At 37.1% G+C, this 18,240-nt stretch overlaps 2 protein-coding genes and 1 long non-coding RNA gene across 3 annotated transcripts; 1 reads left to right on the top strand and 2 right to left on the bottom strand.

Annotated features, from left to right (window-relative positions):
- Positions 1–11: 11 nt before the first annotated feature.
- tmem39b (transmembrane protein 39B) lies at positions 12–9,309 on the bottom strand. Its single transcript, XM_084092738.1, has 9 exons — positions 9,079–9,309; positions 6,909–7,083; positions 5,918–6,137; positions 5,729–5,812; positions 5,475–5,629; positions 4,783–5,125; positions 1,221–1,408; positions 546–666; positions 12–387 (listed from the first exon to the last, which is right to left on the bottom strand). Exons 2-9 carry the CDS (start codon positions 7,037–7,039, stop codon positions 154–156), a joined length of 1,476 nt encoding a protein of 491 aa, XP_083948864.1. The 5' UTR covers positions 7,040–7,083; positions 9,079–9,309; the 3' UTR covers positions 12–153.
- A 2,547-nt stretch (positions 9,310–11,856) lies between these two features.
- On the top strand, positions 11,857–16,697 carry LOC311069278. The gene is made up of 3 exons (XR_014603502.1): positions 11,857–12,092; positions 12,349–12,409; positions 13,172–16,697. It is a non-coding gene; the product is annotated as an uncharacterized lncRNA (long non-coding RNA).
- A 203-nt stretch (positions 16,698–16,900) lies between these two features.
- oip5 (opa interacting protein 5) lies at positions 16,901–18,218 on the bottom strand. Its single transcript, XM_084092322.1, has 5 exons — positions 17,854–18,218; positions 17,628–17,694; positions 17,417–17,539; positions 17,201–17,282; positions 16,901–17,066 (listed from the first exon to the last, which is right to left on the bottom strand). Exons 1-5 carry the CDS (start codon positions 18,083–18,085, stop codon positions 16,980–16,982), a joined length of 591 nt encoding a protein of 196 aa, XP_083948448.1. The 5' UTR covers positions 18,086–18,218; the 3' UTR covers positions 16,901–16,979.
- Between the last annotated feature and the right edge of the window lie 22 nt (positions 18,219–18,240).

The following is an 18,240-nucleotide window of genomic DNA, read 5'->3' as shown; positions in this document are numbered from 1 at the left end:
GAGAAACGGACTTAATATAAAAATATGTTTCCTTTTTATTTCATGGCAAGTCAGAACATAAACAGACAAAAAAAATGCACTTGTAGAAAAAATAAACAGCTCTCATGCATGTTTTCTGCTCATCTGTGATGACTGACAATAATTTACGCTTGTCTAACTGACTTTCTGATTAGAGGCACTGGCTGAATACGAATATGCTTTTCCCAGAACTATTCTGTCTCTGAGCAGTTTGAAAAAGGCGTAATAATTACTGAATAATATTAGAGCTAATGATATCGTCTGATGCCATTTCTCTGAACACATCAGTGAATATAGCTGGTAGAATATCATTGCGCCTTCCAGGATTATGAGAATGTTCAATATTCGAAGTGGTTTGTTGAAGAAAAACTGTTAGGAGAGAGGGAAAAAAGAAGGGGAACAGTGGTTATTGCAATATTATTCCCATGAAAAAACATAATACATTCTTTGTAATAATATTTTTAATAACATTGACATTCATTCTGTTGAGTCGGCAAACGGCAAAAACGGCTACAGTTTATACTTACATAGAAACGATAATGCGAAACATCTGAGGGAACTGCTACGTTATAATGGCCCATGGCCTTATAAACATTTTTACTGTGTTTTACTAAAACTCCCTGTGGCCACATGTACTCTTCTGTCCATCTGTAGGGGGGAAAAGCACAAAAAAAGAGATTACAGTCTACAAACAAAAGCAAACACATTGCACCAAAGGTTTATAACATGATTTATCAATATTATATGCAAAAAATAATAATTAAATGAGAAAATGTTAATTTAGGAAAACAGAAAAGGGTAAAAAAAAATTAAAGTGCCAGTAGTAAAAATAAAAGTAACAAACAAAAGTAAAAAATATAGAAAGCTAAATATGCTCTAGGTGTACATTTTGAAAACCAATACATGTTCATGTTTAAAAACATTGGTTTTCAAATTAATTTAATGAGCTATAAGTCTTTAGCAAATTGATGGCAACACCTGAAATCAAATGAACACGTTGAAACATGCAACACAATGCAGCCATTCTTTTAAGGGTGTGAACAAGAACTGAGCACTTCACTAAAAAAGCATTTGGAATCAATCGGTCAGCACTTGCTATACTATTATATTTACCAAAATCCAGCAAAGACGCACAAAAAGCTCTAACAACCTAAACTTTTGACATTTCTATGACCCCAGCAGTGACCCCAGGTCAGACGTACATGTGTTGGAGGACGTTTGAGCAGAGGGAGGGGTCCACCTTCTGCCAGCAGCCCAGGTGCGCAGCCGCTTTGTGGAGCAGGTCGCAGTAACGGGGAGGCAGTAGGTGCCGCATCAGAATGACAGAAGTACTGACGGACACCAGGATGAACAGCTCACAGGACCAGCGTTTATCGACATACTGAGTGCTCTATACAAACAGAGAAAAAAAAGAAGAAAAAAAAAGTCAAATGTGTAGCAATGTAAAACAATTCATTCAAACTCTTCAGGCTTAAAGGGAGAGTTCACCCGAAAATTAAACACCCTCAAACTCACCAAAAATACTCACTCTCAAGATGTTCCAAACATGTATGAATTTCTATTTTCTGCTGAACACAAAAGATGATATTTTGAAGAATGTCAGTAACCAGACAGTTGATGGACCCCTTTAACTGCCATTGACTATTTTTTTTTTTTTTCATACTATGAAAGTAAATGGGGTCCATCAACTGTTTGGTTACTAACATTCTTCAAAATATCTTCTTTTGTGTTCAGCATAAGAAAAAATTAATTTAGGTTTGAAACAACTTGAGGGTGAGTAAATAATGACAGAATTTACATTTTTGGGTGAACTATCACTTTAAGACAAAATGTGCTGTGCTAGGTATTACAGAGTAACCTACAAACCTGTAATATTCCTTTGAGTATGTATTTAATATAATATATTTTTTAATAAATACTTTTATTTAGCAATGACATTAAACTGATAAAAAAAGACTGTAAAACATTAATAATCTTTCAAAAATTATCTACTTAAAATTAATGCTGTTCTTATGAACTGTCTATTCATCAAAGAATCCTGAAAAAAAAAACATTAGTTTACATAAAAACAATAATCAGCACAAAGTTTTCAACATTGATGATAAGAGCACCAAATCAGAATATTAGAATGATTTCTGAAAGATCATGTGACACTGAAGACTGAAGTAATGATGCTGAAAATTCAGTTTTGCATCACAGGAATAAATGACATTTTAAAATATATTAAAGTCTAAAACAGTTATTTTAAATTATAATAATATTTCACAATTTTAACGTTTTAACTGTATTTTTAATTCAATAAATGCAGCCTTGTTGAGCATTTGAGACTTACTTAATAACCAGTAAACCATCTTACTGCCCCGAACTTTTGGATGGTAGAGTTTTTGTAAGCAATAAACATTATAGGCAAACATAATAGCCATTTATTTGATTATTCGTTATTTTTAAGCAGCTTGCATAGAAAAACGATTTTTCAAAGAACATGTTGACAGATGTTCACACAAAATACATCCAGAGTTATGTCAACAGAACCCATGATGCTAAACCAAAGTTTTGCATTGAGGACAGATTGAAAAGCCATAAAAATAATAGCTGGAAAAATAATTAGCATGTGTTGGTTTAAATAGGAAGAATGATTTTTTTCCCCTTAGGCCAGTGGTTCCTAAACTGGGATACCCATACCCTGGGGGTACGCGAGGTGACAGAGGGGGTAAGCAAACAAAATGCTGAGTTGTACAGTTTATTTAATTCTACCCCAACTTAAAATAACAATAAAACCGAGCATGTATTTCTAACTGGCAAAATGCCGTAAAAGGTCATATACATGACATCCAATCAAATTACATCCTCTTTTACGGTCAAAACTGACTGCATCCACACAAGCAGCGAGCATTGCATGCAGAGTGTGCTGTCATAGCAAATCAAGCTACATTACAGCAGCTCTCGACAATGTGCCTTTGTAAAAATGGGGATTAACCACGTACTAGTATGGAGAACAAATATAGACAGACTGTCCAAACAGATCGATTTAAGACTCAAACTATCTGCTATATAGAAAAAAAACCCTTGTGAGTTCTTGTTTTTAATGTTGATATTATATGAGCAGCAAGAATGCAATTTTTCCCAAATATCCACAGGACTGCAAATGTGACATTAATTTTATACAACAGTTCAACAAACAGAAGTGTAATATGGACATTTTGTTCTGTTTTGCAACAAAAAAATTGTTCCAACGAAAGCCACAGCAGAACTACAACACACAGCGGTGTTTTGTAAATTAGTCTGTGGCTTTAGTTTGAACGTATTCTGAGTCAATGATTCAATGACCCATGAATATATGAATGACTTGATGGCTCACTCATTAAGACTGACTTACTGACTTAAGAGGGACTTACCGCCACATACTGGCAGTTTTAGTTTAATATAAGTATCACTTTGTTTTTACCATCATTGCATATTTCTCTATTGAGCATTTTATATGTAAAACATTATTTATTTGATAAAGGTATTTATAAAGGCAAAATTGTACAAGAAAATCAATTTAAGGGGGGAAATATTGTCCCTTAAAGACCTCCTGTGGTGAAAATCAAGTTTTTAATGTTGTTTATATGTCTATGTTGAGTTTTTAATATGCTTTAAGACAAACCATGAACAAATCCATAAGTCAACACCATTGCTGAGTATTTTCTCCTTAAAACTGCAGTTTACCAAAAACGCGGTTCGAAACCGCCCCTGTTCTCTTCGTTACAAACATGGTAACCACGTCAACGTCAAATCACGTCAACAACATATAGATGGGCTTTAGCATAACATCATCATTACTATGCTAAGAAGCAGGGAGTCTCAAGAGAAGCCAGGTTATCCTGGTATATTTTTCTGTTGATATGAAAAAGCGGGTACATTTAGCAATATAGCAAGATAATTATGTGTATGATGTTATGTTGGACTATATGCCTTTCTCCACTGACGTTGAGTTGTTCAAAGCATTTCTGGATGCTGATTTTTAGATGGCAGCTGTCTGACTCTGAGATAGCAAACAGGAACATGGTTTGTGTAACATTAGCAACACATTATTAGCTGTTTGATAACGCAGTCAAGCAAAAGGCTAATCAAATTATTAACCGTTATGTGTCCGGCGTAGAGAGCGATACATAAAACACATTACCATTCTGATACATCGACTTGTAGAAGAGCCTGTATAAGTCGCTCTTCCACTTCTTCTTCTGAATCAGTTTCTGGTTTAAACATATGTGGCTGAATTAAACCAGTATTTCCACTAGCCATTGTGTAATGTTCACTACAGTAAAGTTGACAAGTCAAGCGGATCTCTGAGCGGGTGTGAGTGAGTGAAAGCGGAGACTAACATGAATATGCACTGAACCATGTATAACTAAATGAAGCAAGGGCGTAGAGTTACATTCAAGCTATTTTAAGGCATGAAGAAAATATTTTAAAGGAATTCTTTTTAAATATGTAATTTTTGTGAGCAAAAATTAGTTTTAAGGGATTCAATTATTGACCACAGGGGGACTTTAATGGAAAAGGTGTGGAAGAGAGGGAGTATGAAGAAGGATGTTAAATGCCTCAGGGGGTACACCACTCTACAAAGTTTGGAAACCACTGCCAATCTGATCTGAATGTACTGACTTATTACATATGAATCACCTGTATTCCTCATAAACAAAACCTGTTCTCTCAATTCACACATTGTATGTGTTTATGCATAAGCACGTGAGTGTACAGAAGACCTGTCAATGCACTCACCTTGACGAACCAAACAGGTACGAACGCTACGTAGTAGGCACTTAGCATGGAGCTAACCAACACCTCCTTCATCCTCCAGTTGAAGTCCATCTTCAGGTACTCCACTTCTTTGCGGATGAGGTCAGGAGAGAGACAGCAGGCGTGGGTCGGCATGGGCTGAACACTGTACAGCTGACTGGTGTGCTGTTTCCATGTTTCCTTCAGGACGGAGAGATAGTCCCGTCCCCCACGTCCCAAAGCAGCCCCGCCCACCTCTTTAGAACTCATGCCGCTTAACGGGGACATGGATCCAGCCCTGCGGAAATCACAGCTGAGTCGGAAGAAAGGGATGTACATTCCAAACCTGACGGGGAAAGAAAGAGAAGAGTGTTGAAATATTAAAATATCATAATGGATAGATATGATTGTAAATTCTGACTGTCCACTTTAAAATCAATCATTCTATCAATCTATCTTTCTATCTATCCATCCATCCATTGTGTGACCAACTTGAACCTGATGTGAAATGCGTGTGGGGAAATATTTCACCTTCACAAGAAATTCAAGACTACATGGATTCTTATAGAATTTTGGATTTTGCCTGGATTATAGAAACTAGATTTTGCCTGCAAAACTTTGCAGAACAGTAAATGTGACAGCACCTTAATAAAACATTAGAATCAATAGCAGTGGATGTGCAGATTTTTACTCACGGATAGCAGAGGAAGAGCAGGCTAAGTACGGAATACGTCTTGAAGAGATAAATGAGTGAACGACACAGACTCCATCCTGCAAGAGTCAGGACGGCAAAACGAGCCGTCACCAGGAAGACAGAGTGTGGGAAGGACAACTTCCCACTTTGTGATGCCTTTTGAGCAAAGAAAGAAGGCAAAAAGTATGATACACTACTCGTTCATTTTTTAAAAACTATTAAAATGACATACAGATCTAAAATAATGCACATTACCTCTTTTACAATGGCAGCAATTAGCCTGCGTGCCAGAACTATGATGGTGAACACCAACATATTATAGTCAATTAGGTGGAAGTTCTGAGAAAAAAAAGAAAGGAAAAAAAAAAAGAAATTCACTTTGTGAAAGAATAAGATTGAATGCTTCTGTGGAGTTTAATTTCTGAGCCTTGAGACGTGACTCACCAGAGAGGTGTGTGAAGGTGGGTGTGATGGAGGGTACCACCACACGGTTTTGTAGATGTTGACGTAATGCACAAACAGTGCTATAAGATGGCACACAAACAGGTGGAGCTCAAACAGGACGTTCCGGTCCATGGAGAGTTCCGGAATCTTACAGTGCTTCAGTGGCACCACCGTCTGAGTGGCCAACGGAGGGCTGGACATTCCCGTTCCGGAGCCATTCCTGATGACCACACAGATTTGAAATAGGTGGGTTACATAGGAGGAGGATGTTACCAAAGCAATAGAACATGTGTAGCTGTAAGGGCCGTGCACACCGGGACGAATATCGGCGCGCGTTATTCGTCAGCGTTTTTCAACGCGTTTTTTGTGTTCACACCCAAGCGATTTTCGCTGACGATGAGCCGAGTGAACATGCAAATTCATTCCCTGACATTAGATGGCGCTTAATGTAAAACAGAAATACAATACCACTTCATAACAGTACTGTTTAAACTCTGCAATACCACTCCATAACAGTTCTCTTTTATCAAGATTTTTGTAGTCGCTGTCGCGTTTGTCATATAGTTATTTATGTTCCAACACCAACGAGACCAGCAGCTCTACATTCATCTTGCCTTGCATCTTCCTCGTCTTATTTCTTCCAGGCAGTGTAGACGCTACTTGGCGTATATCTTCTTCGCCGTTACATATGTGTGCTCGGCAAGACTGTTTTGTGTTTGAGCGCCCCCAAGTTGTGTTTTACTGTAACTTCAGAAGCTCCAGACACGTGAGCAAAAGCGCCAATCTCATTGGTCGGATAGTTTTTGGCGCGGCGCGTCAAACCAAAAAAAACGAACCCGAGGCGTTTTTAAAAAAATGACGCTTTTACGCGTGGCGTTTTTCGCGTCGGTGTGCACACTCACATTGGCGCTCTGTTTAGTCACGAGGCGTTAAACGTCGGCGAATATCACGCGCGAAATTCGTCCCCGTGTGAACAGGCCTTTACCCTCACCTGGTCCGTGACCTCACACCCGTCACAGGTGAGCTGGTGGAATGGTTGCCGTTGCCAACGGAGCCTGTCTCACTGCTCAGCGGAGAACGACAATATGTCGTTCTATTCGCTCCTCTTCTTCCTCCTGCCATTCCAGATCCACCCTTCCCGTCTCAATTGGTCACACTTTAGATACCTGCAGGAAAACAAACCACAACAATAAGCTCCAAACACACAGTAAGACTAAATGTGACACTAAATCATATCATATAATCATTCACTCTATGCTAAGATTTTTATTTTTATTTTTAAAACAAATGTAATTTTTTTTTACAAAGTCCAGACTTTTGTTGAGAACTAGTGTACGCTTCAATCTTAAAAATCAGAATGAAACATTCAGGATTTTGATTACAAGATATTATAAATGTAATGTCAATCTCGTCATTATTTCATCATACAAGAATTAATTAAGTTCACAATGGTTGTTTAAAGTCCGCGTGAACCGGAAGTTGCAAACGACTTTTCTCCAGTGTTGTGACATATTTCCCAGTGAAAAGGAATATTGAACAGAGGGCAGGGTTTTACTCTAGCGCTCCTCCTCTCCATCTCTCGCTCATAACAGACTAACGGTTTGAGGGGAGTGGTTAAGCGTTTCCCAACCCAAGTCCTCAAACCTACGTCATCAGGGAAGGTCCTCCAATGCAGAGGAGAGGGGCATTTTCAGATTTTGATTATTAAAGATTACGAAGCCAAAAAATTGTTTTGTGTGGATTGACTTGCATGGATGAATTGTTCACCACAAAACGATCAATTTAGGCAAACAAAGTAAATATGGTCAATTTTGATTTCATGTGGACTTTAATGTCAATTCCTCTTTATAAGTAATTAAATGCTTTTAATTAAGTACATTTTCTTTGTGGATGAAATATGTGGATAACCAACTTCATTTGACAAATTCTTGTACATATGATTCAACATATCTAATGAGATCATATGACAGTAGTATTGCTAGTAATCCTGCTCAAACAGAACCAGAGACAATAGTGGAACACTTGCACTGGCAACTGAATTAATTCATATACCATAGTATATTTACATGTATACTCCATGAGTCAAAACACTTAATAAAATACCATGGTAAAGTCACGTTTGGTTTATTGTCATGTCATTCAAGCTATAAGTGGCACAAAATGTAGTTTTACCAGGTCGGCAGGACAACTTACAGCCTGAGGGAAAAAGCTGTTGCAGTCTTTTGGTGTAGACCAACATACTGCAGTATCGCATTTGTGATTTGTGATAAAAAACTAGCCTATGTCTGGACTAGTTTTTACTTGTTAGTAGATGCTAGCCAGTCTTTAAAATGTTTTTACTGTTAGTTACCACCTACTGGTCTTGTACCAAATGAACTGACTAATTGTTTGTTCACAAACTCTTCCTCATATTATAAGGTTATTTTCACTTGTACAACTTTCATTCTAGATTCATAGTAAAACCTTTTATGGCAGCAATTGTCAAAGCAGTGAGAAGGCGCTTGCTGTCACAAGATGTGAAGGCTCAGAAACATGGGCATGGACTTCATGATCTGAACTGAAGGCTTGATGTTAAACCTGAAGATTACTAAAATGCCTTTACAATTTCTGAATCAAACCAATTTGCATTGAGTCTGACTGTACATTATGCTTTGTCATTAAAGGGCTCATTGCACCAGCAGATTTATACCAATGCAAACACAGACAACCATACAGAGCTCCATCACCAGTGGTCTCATGCACAGTACACTGACAAAGACCCACATGCATGCAGCTTTATTGGCTTACCAATGCACGTGCCACGATGGGGTCTCCCTATGGCAAACCAAAATAATGCATTTGTGTTATGATTAGTATTTTACAGATTTTTTTTCTGCTTAAAACGATGAACAATCTTTCCTGATCGCTCTTGTGTTTTGCAGACCTGCCTTTATTGATATCCAACTTTTGCGGAAGCGTTGCAGTTAAACACGTAACTTAGGTTGAAAGACATGTAGTTTTTTAAAAAAAACCAAACTGCCATAAAATGCAACAAACATTTCTCAGCTCTGTTTGAGTCTTGACGCTCAGAGAAATAAATGCATGCTCGAATATAAGACTGCGGCCTAGCACTGTTGCATTTGCACAATCTAATTTTAAGAAATCGAAAAAATGTCTCTTACCACTTTGAACCGCGGAGTTTAGTCCGGATAAGGCGACTGTAGGATTTCGGTTGAAACGCACTCAATACTTAGGTACAGAATTAATTACTTTGGATAGTAAAGAGTTTGTTTTATTTCTGACAGTAAACGAGGAGGGCTCATTCTGTTGATGTTGTACCGCGCACGCACGCACGCGCAGGGGGAGGAGGCAAGCGTGCGTGCGCGCGCGTGCATGCTGGTGCATGCGTGTTCAGTGTGAGATCAAAGCGTATCGTGTGTCTGAGGTGCTTTTTATGAAGTATATTTCGTCACACCCCATACACCGTGTTGCTGCACCTCAAGCACATAGTCTATATTACATTACACAGAACCGGTTTGGAAAGGTTAATGAATCCAGTGTTTTTATGCATATTTATTGAGCATATTTTTTTTTTACTATATTGTACAGTATTAAACAGAACTGAGTCAGGCTATAATATCAACAGACTACTTGTTTTGAGTGTACTTCTCTTCCTAGTTATTGAAATAAAACGATGTATAATGCCAGATTTTAAACAGTTATCATTCAGATATTTGTTATATATTATTCATAAAGTCATTCATACAGTCATTTATTCATTTAGTCAGTGATGTATTTTATGCAAAACATGTATTTATATGCAAAACAGTCAAACAAATCTCCAATTATGTAATCTCCTCAGATAAGCTCCTGTGTTTATTCAGCAAGGATGCATTAAATTGACCAAAAGTGTCAGTAAAGATTTTTAACCTACATCGTTTTTACAAACAAATTTACTAAAAATAAATGCTGTTCTAATGAATTTTTTATTTATAAAAGAATCCTAAAAAATGTATCATGGCTTCCACAAAAATTTTAAGCAGCACAACCATTTTCAACATTGATAATAATAAATGTTTGTTGAGCAGAAAATCATCATATTAGAATGATTTCTAAAGGATCGTTCATGTGACACTGAAGACTGGAGTAATTATGCTGAAAATTCAGCATTTTCAGCAAAATTCACTGTCTGTAATAACTTAAAATTTCAAATAAATTAAAATAGAAAATAGTATTGTAACTGTATAACAATATTTCACATTATTAAAGGTCCCGTTCTTCGTGATCCCATGTTTCAAGCTTTAGTTAGTGTGTAATGTTGTGGTTAGAGTATAAATAATATTTGTAAAATTATAAAGCTCAAAGTTCAATGCCAAGCGAGATATTTTCGCCTACAGCGAACGGCCCGTTTGGACTACATCCCTCTACTTCCTTCTTTAATGACGTCATTAAAACCTTTTTTGACTAACCTCCGCCCACAGGAATACAGGCGTATTGATGGCAAAATGTCAACAGACGTGGTTGATGTTTATCTATAATCGGATACTGCAAAAGTTTAATTCGAAGTTGTTAGTTTGCTCTGTCCATTTCACCACGGACTGTTTTTCTAACCTGGGATAATATCAAGCAGGCTTCTCTCAGCGTTTCATACTGACGAAGGGGGCAATTTCAACTATATTCCAGCAAGCGGTAAGTAGTGATTTACTATGGAAGTAGCGATCAACTTCACATCGTTTCTCTTAGTAGGATGAAAATAATCTTACTTAAACTGTGATTAATATACAGAAAGCGATCAAAGAACAATCCCTTTCCAATCGCCCAAGCTGTCAATCACACAGCGCGAGTTTATCTGGACACTTGCCAAAACTCGTTATGAAATCAATGACGCTGTTACACTGCACAACGAAGCTCTTACTGTATTTATATGCCTCATGTTTGCATTGGTGAGATCATTAATGAGAGTGCAGAAACTGCGTTGCAATGATAAGATCTTTTTTCACGCGATCAACAGACTGTTATCTGCTCAATGCTCATCACTGCAACCTTTTATGTGATTGAAATAGATCTAAATACTTAAAAAAAACTTCTCACGATTCGTTAATCCCGATAGCTGTAATAGTAAAAACGTATAATAGCTGTAATAGTAAAAGTTTTCCAGATAGTTCTACATGTAATGCCAGATATTTCATATGCAAGGCAAGCATGTCAGCCAATCACAGCAGTGGGCGTTTACTCTGAAGTCTCACACAGACACGCCCCTTCAAACAGAGCGTTCAAATCAGGGGATGAAAGCAGGCTAGGAAATATGCCTTTTATTTCTAAATTATAACAATTTTTGATCTAAAAAACATACTAACATTATAAGGGCACCCCAGGAAACATTATAAAATAATAAAATAATCCATGGAATGGGACCTTTAATGTGATACTGTATTTCTGATTAAATAAATGCAGCCTTGGTGAGCACAGCAGACCTGTAAAGACTTTAAACATTTGGAAGTTTTCCTAAATAGTCAAGTTAAGTATGTGAATTATTCACGATGGGTTTTTTTTTCTGTTAATTTGTCCTCGTATCGTGTTTTTGATTCCCTGTGGCATATTTTTCAGTTTTTCTCCCCTTCGTTTGATTGTTATTCATGATGGTGTTTGTAATGATATCAGATTGTTGTTACCTGAGAAAACCACTAGAGGTCACTGTGTGCTATGTGATGTGTGTTGTAACATACAACGATAGATACAGAAGAAACTGGGCACATGTAGAAATAAAGAAACATTTATTGTTACTGCACTGCAGATTGTTTAATTAAGAAAGTATTAAACAAAACAGTGTCGTTCATTGTTTAATAATATAGCCTATATAAAAATATCCCTCCACCTGTGTTCGTTCAAGAGGGGGCGGGTGTTGCTCGGCTGACGGATCGCTCTGATGTCCAATCAGAGCGCAGAGACCGATGCGCACGGGTGCGCGCCGGAAGAGCGCGGCCGCCGCTGCATTGCCAGTGAGAGCAGCACCAGCACACGGTGACGGGACTGAAATGGCGTAGCGTGCAAGTCCACTGCCGCAGCAGCGCAGCGGGGCCAGGCTCACTTAACATTTCAGAGCCTGGCCCGTTGTACTCCAACCAACGAGTATGATAGGGATGACTTTTCGCTCCAGTTCACTCGCTTCCATACCAGCACGAGATCACCGGAGACGGTAAGTGCACGATAAGCATTGACTTGTACTACAAGAGCTTGGCTTTGTCTAATCTTTGTGTTGCAGTTTCGCATTCCAGCACTTGCGTCACTAGGTAGATGGTCATGCATTGTGCAGGAGTCGAGATGCACATTATTTGATTGTGCATTAATATTCAACTTTTTTCCATTCCTTCCATAAGTGCAGTAGAACTAATGGCTGCATTGTTAAAGGAAAATGCAGATATTAATTAACCTGCTTTGTCTTATCAAAACAGTGGCCCTCATATGCCATGACAAGAAGAGAAAGGAACAGTCCGGAAAGGAACTCATGACCAGGTAGGTCAGTTCGTGCAGCAGAAATAACACAAGATACTTCCTTTTTGGGATTAGGTATTGACACAGATTTAATTTGATTCAGCTTCAAAAGCTCTTGATATGATTCAATTCTGATTTACATTTGATTCAATTAATCTGGAGAATTATCAGGTTCAGTACATCAATTTTCAAGTCTCTCTCAACTAATTCTGTAAAATACACAAGCAACCCTGGCATTTGGTACATTACTATAATGTTAGAAGTTATAATAAGACATCACTAACAGGTTCAGTAAAAATATAAAGAATGAATATGTGATATAGTACATATATTTAGCATTTTAGTCATTTTCTTTCAAGATAACTGACGAGTTATGGACATGAAATGCCTTTTCTGAGGTAAATGTAATGTTATGTGACATAATCATTGTTTCCGTGGTTGAAACAATGATTAAGCGATTACGATTACGGTTTCTTCAACGTATCCTCTGTCACTCCACATTAAATAAAAAGTATCAAAATGGTATTTATTGTTAGAATTTCATTCATTTGACAACTTAAGACTGTTTCGTATCAAAAGTAACAAAGCATATTGTGATTATTGAATTGGAGGCTTGCAATAAATAATGATTTGAGAAGTTTTGTTCATGCATCAACAGAAAACAGCATAGACTAAAAGATCAATCTTTGGATTTAATAATCAATAATATCGGGACATTAAAATAAAAGATTATCGATATTGTCATTGTTGGGCTTATTCCTTGCCTTATCTGATCTGTTGCAGATGAGACCGTCTTCTCTTTGTTCTTCAAATTGCCCTCCATCCCGACAAGTTACCTTCCTCCAGCGTTATTTCAGGGAAGTGTTTGTTCAGCATACCAACTGTCCCTGGTCTATGAACATATCATCTCTGCACTTTGAAGATGACAACTGAAGTTGTTTTTAATCATGAAAGAACCATAAACTCTTCATGTGTCCAAAAAACTTAAATAACAACATGATTGTGCCACAGTAAAGAACCATCGTCTGGTCATATTTGTTATAAATAAATCCAGTGGAGTATTTATATAGTTGCAGGTTGAGTTAAAAGAAAGTGAAAATGGAAAGAGCAAAAGCGCACTTGATTTGCAGGTAAAACAAATGCACGTTTAAAAACGAAATCTTGCAAGCAAGATGAAGTAGCTTCATCCAGCAATTTTATTTTCTGCAGACTAAGTGCCTAGACACGTCCCAGCTCCTGTCTCTCAATTGACTATTTCCATAACTTAGCTTAGCTTCAAACCTACGAGTAAAGCACTGCTTGGACATTTATTTAGTCTCTGAAAATGCCTGAAAATGAGACGACAAACTGTAGACAGAAAGCTCTCTTAAATGTTTTTTTTCCTCTCATCTCTGAACTCATATTGGTGCTTTAGCAAAACCATGAACCATTCTTCATGTTTTCTATGTACTTGTACTGACATACCAAGATAGACAGTGGCACACTGACCCAAGCATAAGCATTATAAATTTCACAGTTAAACCTTTCTAGTGGGGGTGGGGTGCTGGTGAGATGCAGGACATAATGAAATATAATTATTTTACTACCTCAGAAGTTACCACAGCTCAGACCCACACAGCAAGCGCTCTGATCAAACTATATTCACATTTCTTTTTCTCGCTGTTACATAAAAATAGTCATTGTCTGTCAAATAGTTTTGGTGGTCCGATAGAAGAGGAGTGATGATGTTTCTTCTCTTGTACATTACCTTATTAATAGGTGTAGGATTAAAAACGTATAGAGACCTTATAGTTCACTGGTTGTATATTAGTCCTATATGTTCTTCAACATGCAGGGCGAGATAAACACGTCACTTTCATCCAGTAACATTCTCATGGTTATCCTTCTCATTAGGCCTGAAGAAAGGCAGAAGAATGGTTACATGTTAGGCCCTGGTCACAACGGTCGAAAATAGTTGCTAATAGTTTAGTATGTTTTTAATGTAACATCTCAAATAGATTATGGCAAGTTGGTTTCTGGGTATCTGACACAGCCTGTGCTCGATCCTTAGCTACAGTGCACTGTGACAATAGGAAATTAACTTCATCTGTAAGGAGAAAATGCACCTAATGTTTGTATAGTGGTTTCTATCATACGGATTGGTAGAAATAAAAGTGTTATGTACGCAGTAAGAAGAGTAGTGAGGCCTCAGTGTGGGAAATGTGCAATATTTGTTTATTTCCTTTGTCTTGTTTTGAGATGAATATGTATATTGTACAAACAAGTGACAAGTTGTTCGCAAAAACAACAAAATCACCAATGTCTTCCATTAAATGATGTATAGTTTCATCCGCTTGCTTTAAGGTGGCGGGATTTGTAGTGCCAGCATAAACGTGGCCATGCATGTACGGTAGCGATGCTTGCTGAGTTTAATAGTCGTAGTGACATTCAGTATATGCTCTAATAAAGTCGTTTAGAAAATAAAATTAGGCAGACAAAGATTTAGTTATAGTAACCACCATGGATGCAGCATCCACACCTGGATCGATTTGATTAAGAAGCGACTAGGTGAGTCATTTTCACTTGTTCAGAGTTAGTTTGTTTTAGTTTTTAATTGACAAACACGGTTGTTTATTCATGGGTAATCACTATTAGTTAATAATAATGTGTTGTAGCATGCTGAGGATTAGAACAATGGCGGTTGGTATTGACGTGCGGCTAGCCATGCTGAAATACATGTAGTTTGTCCTAGTTTGTACTGTAAAAAATTAAGTTCTGGGCCCAAAATAGTGATGGATCAAAACGAAGTCTCTTAACGGGCAAAAAAAAAAGAAAAAAGAAAAAGTCTTGTTAGCTTAGAAGATATGACATGTGTTGAAGAGTTTCATTCAATGCCTGTTTCAGGATTATGGAAACAAAGACTTTTACTAAAATGGTACATCCTGAAAGTTTTTTATTTTGTGGTCTGTAATAATCAGACACAAAGGAGAATACAGTACTCTCTTCCTGATTAGAAAGGGTAACCTAGAACTGTGTTTGTATTCATACCTCTAATATTGCATTTTCCATCAGGTATTATTGTCTCAGACTAGAGCTGTGGGTAGATTATTCCTAGTAGCAGAAACTCTTGATTTTAAAGTAACATGTAGAATATTAAGTGGCATAAAGCAATTATCAAAGCATTGTAATGTAGATAAATACCTCAATGACTGGAATGCAAACTATATTTTTAAATATACTCGAAGATATGCAAGCCATGATGTGTATTAAGTTCATGATTTAGAAGCAATAATCAGTTCATGCATGAATTATAGTGTCAGAACAGTTTAGTGGTGTTTGTGAAATAGAAATCTGTAGCATATTTGTGATAGTGGTAAGTGTTTTATCCAGAACATCCCATCGCTCATACGGAACTATATACATTTCATAGAATAAAACAGCCCCATTTTTTCACGGACACCAAATAAATATGTGAAGGTAGCACTGAGGGTGTGACAAATATTAATATAAAGAACTAGGCCCTATAATATATATATGCAGGGCCTATGCTCTTCTATTGAATTTGCATGTTTACATGCAAACCATTGTGGAACGCACATAAGCTGTATGCTTATTTACAGCTTATTTTCATTGTCAGCAATATGAGCAGTGTTCTGGGTAGTAGTTTGAGACACTCTGATGATTCATTATATCAGTGAATCCTGGGTAAATAAAACGTACCACAATACATCCACAAAACCGAGGATCCATTTGGGAATTTACATGTATTTTTAATAAGAGTGCAAAAAATAACATTTTGCTGATGCATGGTAGAAGTGGATAAGAAATGTTTTGTGCTGCATGCAATAATTGAGCTTGGCTTGAACATATTTATGCAGAAATGTGATAACTAAATCTTTGAGTGGACCAATGTTGTGACTTTCTTTTTCAAATGCATGAAATCCCAAAGGTTTATCTCTACTGTAAATTATTCACAAGTGTATTCATTAAGAAATGTTTCTTTTTGGATTTGAATGTTGTACGATGAAAATGAAATTGTTACGAGTCTGTGATTCAAGAGGCAAAGTCGGATACAATAAGTTTTTAGCAAAGCCTTAACAATTGAGTTTAAATGGAAAAAACATAAAAATAAAATTTGACTGCTTATTCTTGTTCAATGCAAATAATGCAGTTTATATGCTTTGCTGACCTGATTTGTGCTGCCGATTTTGCCTCTGAATGTGGAACTCTATACTTAGTCTGATCTATGCACTACAGATGCACCCCGCATGATTTTGTACAAAATATTACATTTTAGCAATAAAAAAGCAGCATGGTGCCAATCATAAAATGTGTTTCCTTTCTTCAGTGTTATATTTTTCGGTAGTGTAAGAGATCGCATTAGACATTTTTCCTGCAATATTACAATTTTTTTTATTTATCATAATATATCTCTGAACAATGTAAATAAAGAAATGCAACATAGTAACCAAGCTAGTTAATATTTCACACATTAAGCATTTTTGAAGAACCAAACTCCTATTCAATACATCATACAAATATATAAATACTTTATTACAACACTGTTACAATAAAACAAAAAAGCTGTACATATTCCACACCTGCCATTTTTTTAGTTTACATTGTGTGTGGACAATTTTTCCATCATTCCCTCCAGAATCTTCACCTGCTTCAGTTGAGCTTCTAAATGCTGCTTCAGCTAGAAAAAGGAGAAAGAAAATCCACAATGTTCAATCCAACTAAGCTGAGCAGCTGTTAAAGCAACCTAAAATATATGATGTTGCTCTCCTTCTGTACAATAAGCAGTGAATGCATGAGTACATAAATACAAACCTCATTAATATTTTTGTCCATGAGTCTGTGTTTGAAGTTGATTTTGGAGGCTTTAACACATGTGCCACTTTTTAGCATGTAACTAAAAAAAAAAAAAAACATTTGTTAAAAAAAAATAAAAATATAACCATTAAAAAAATATCTAACATTGAATCCTATGATTTATATTAAGGCAATTCTGTTAGTGTGCACATTATTATTATAAACTACTCCCACCAGTTGATGAGCTCTTTTCGTAAAAGGAAGAGATTTCGTAAAGCAGACAGGTGCTCTGGGGTGGAGTGAAGAACCAGGCCAACAGTACCATGGCAACCAGCACAGTGAAGGACCTGGTAGGTGCTACAGATAGAGAAATCACAATGGGACATCCAAAACACATGCTGGACGTGAGCTGAAGCGGCTGAGATCAATAGAAAGCAATACTCACGAGGAAGCCAGTTTACCCTTCAAACTCATATCCAGCTTTTTATTCACCCTCACATCCTCAGTAACATCTGCAAAGGGAAAAATTAAAATGTCTTTGCAGAGATTATTACAACACACCCACCCACGTGTTTGGTGAATTATACAAACCTTTTCATGACTGAATCTATATCTGCGCCGTTTTTTGGTCTGCAATGCATGCTTTTAAAATGAGGTAAATTACAACTTACTCAAACAAATGATACTCTGGAGGCTCTGGACTTCCCCGCAGATGCCGAGAGAGTCTCCAAGCACTGTGTTGCATGTCATGCATTGGAGAACACTGCAATTCCTATAGTCTACCATACACATTTCTGTGTCCGTCACTGCTCTTAGCTGATCTGCAATTGAACTAGTCTGTGTCGAGTCACATGGACCGATATCATAAGAGCCATCAAGCAAAGTTCGAGTGCTGTTCGACATCGTTAGCCAGTAGCTACTTCTGTCCTTGTTCTGCTCACACAAGTTCAAAAGACGCAACCACGTTAATTAATTTATTGGCTTGAACTCTAGGTGGCGCCCAAAACCACTCAATCAAACCCCGCTTTTGCCTAAGCCTTTCAGCCAATCAAAACCAA

This window comes from Abramis brama (assembly GCF_963993115.1).
Source record: "Abramis brama genome assembly, chromosome: 19".
In the NCBI taxonomy this organism is placed as follows: Eukaryota; Metazoa; Chordata; class Actinopteri; order Cypriniformes; family Leuciscidae; genus Abramis; species Abramis brama.
Note: the sequence above shows the minus strand (reverse complement) of the source record. Positions and strands in the feature narration are given on the sequence as shown.

Bases quoted from the DNA above. Each gene is read 5' to 3' on its own strand.
- oip5 (XM_084092322.1), bottom strand. From the start codon at position 18,085: ATGTCGAACAGCACTCGAACTTTGCTTGATGGCTCTTATGATATCGGT. The intron at 17,283-17,416 runs GTGGGAGTAGTT...TTTTTTTTTTAG, and splicing joins CGAAAAGAGCTCATCAACTG to TTACATGCTAAAAAGTGGCA. The intron at 17,067-17,200 runs GTTTGTATTTAT...TCCTTTTTCTAG, and splicing joins TGGACAAAAATATTAATGAG to CTGAAGCAGCATTTAGAAGC.
- tmem39b (XM_084092738.1), bottom strand. From the start codon at position 7,039: ATGGCAGGAGGAAGAAGAGGAGCGAATAGAACGACATATTGTCGTTCT. The intron at 5,630-5,728 runs GTAATGTGCATT...TTTGCTCAAAAG, and splicing joins TTGCTGCCATTGTAAAAGAG to GCATCACAAAGTGGGAAGTT. The intron at 667-1,220 runs GTACGTCTGACC...TCCCCCCTACAG, and splicing joins TCAAACGTCCTCCAACACAT to ATGGACAGAAGAGTACATGT.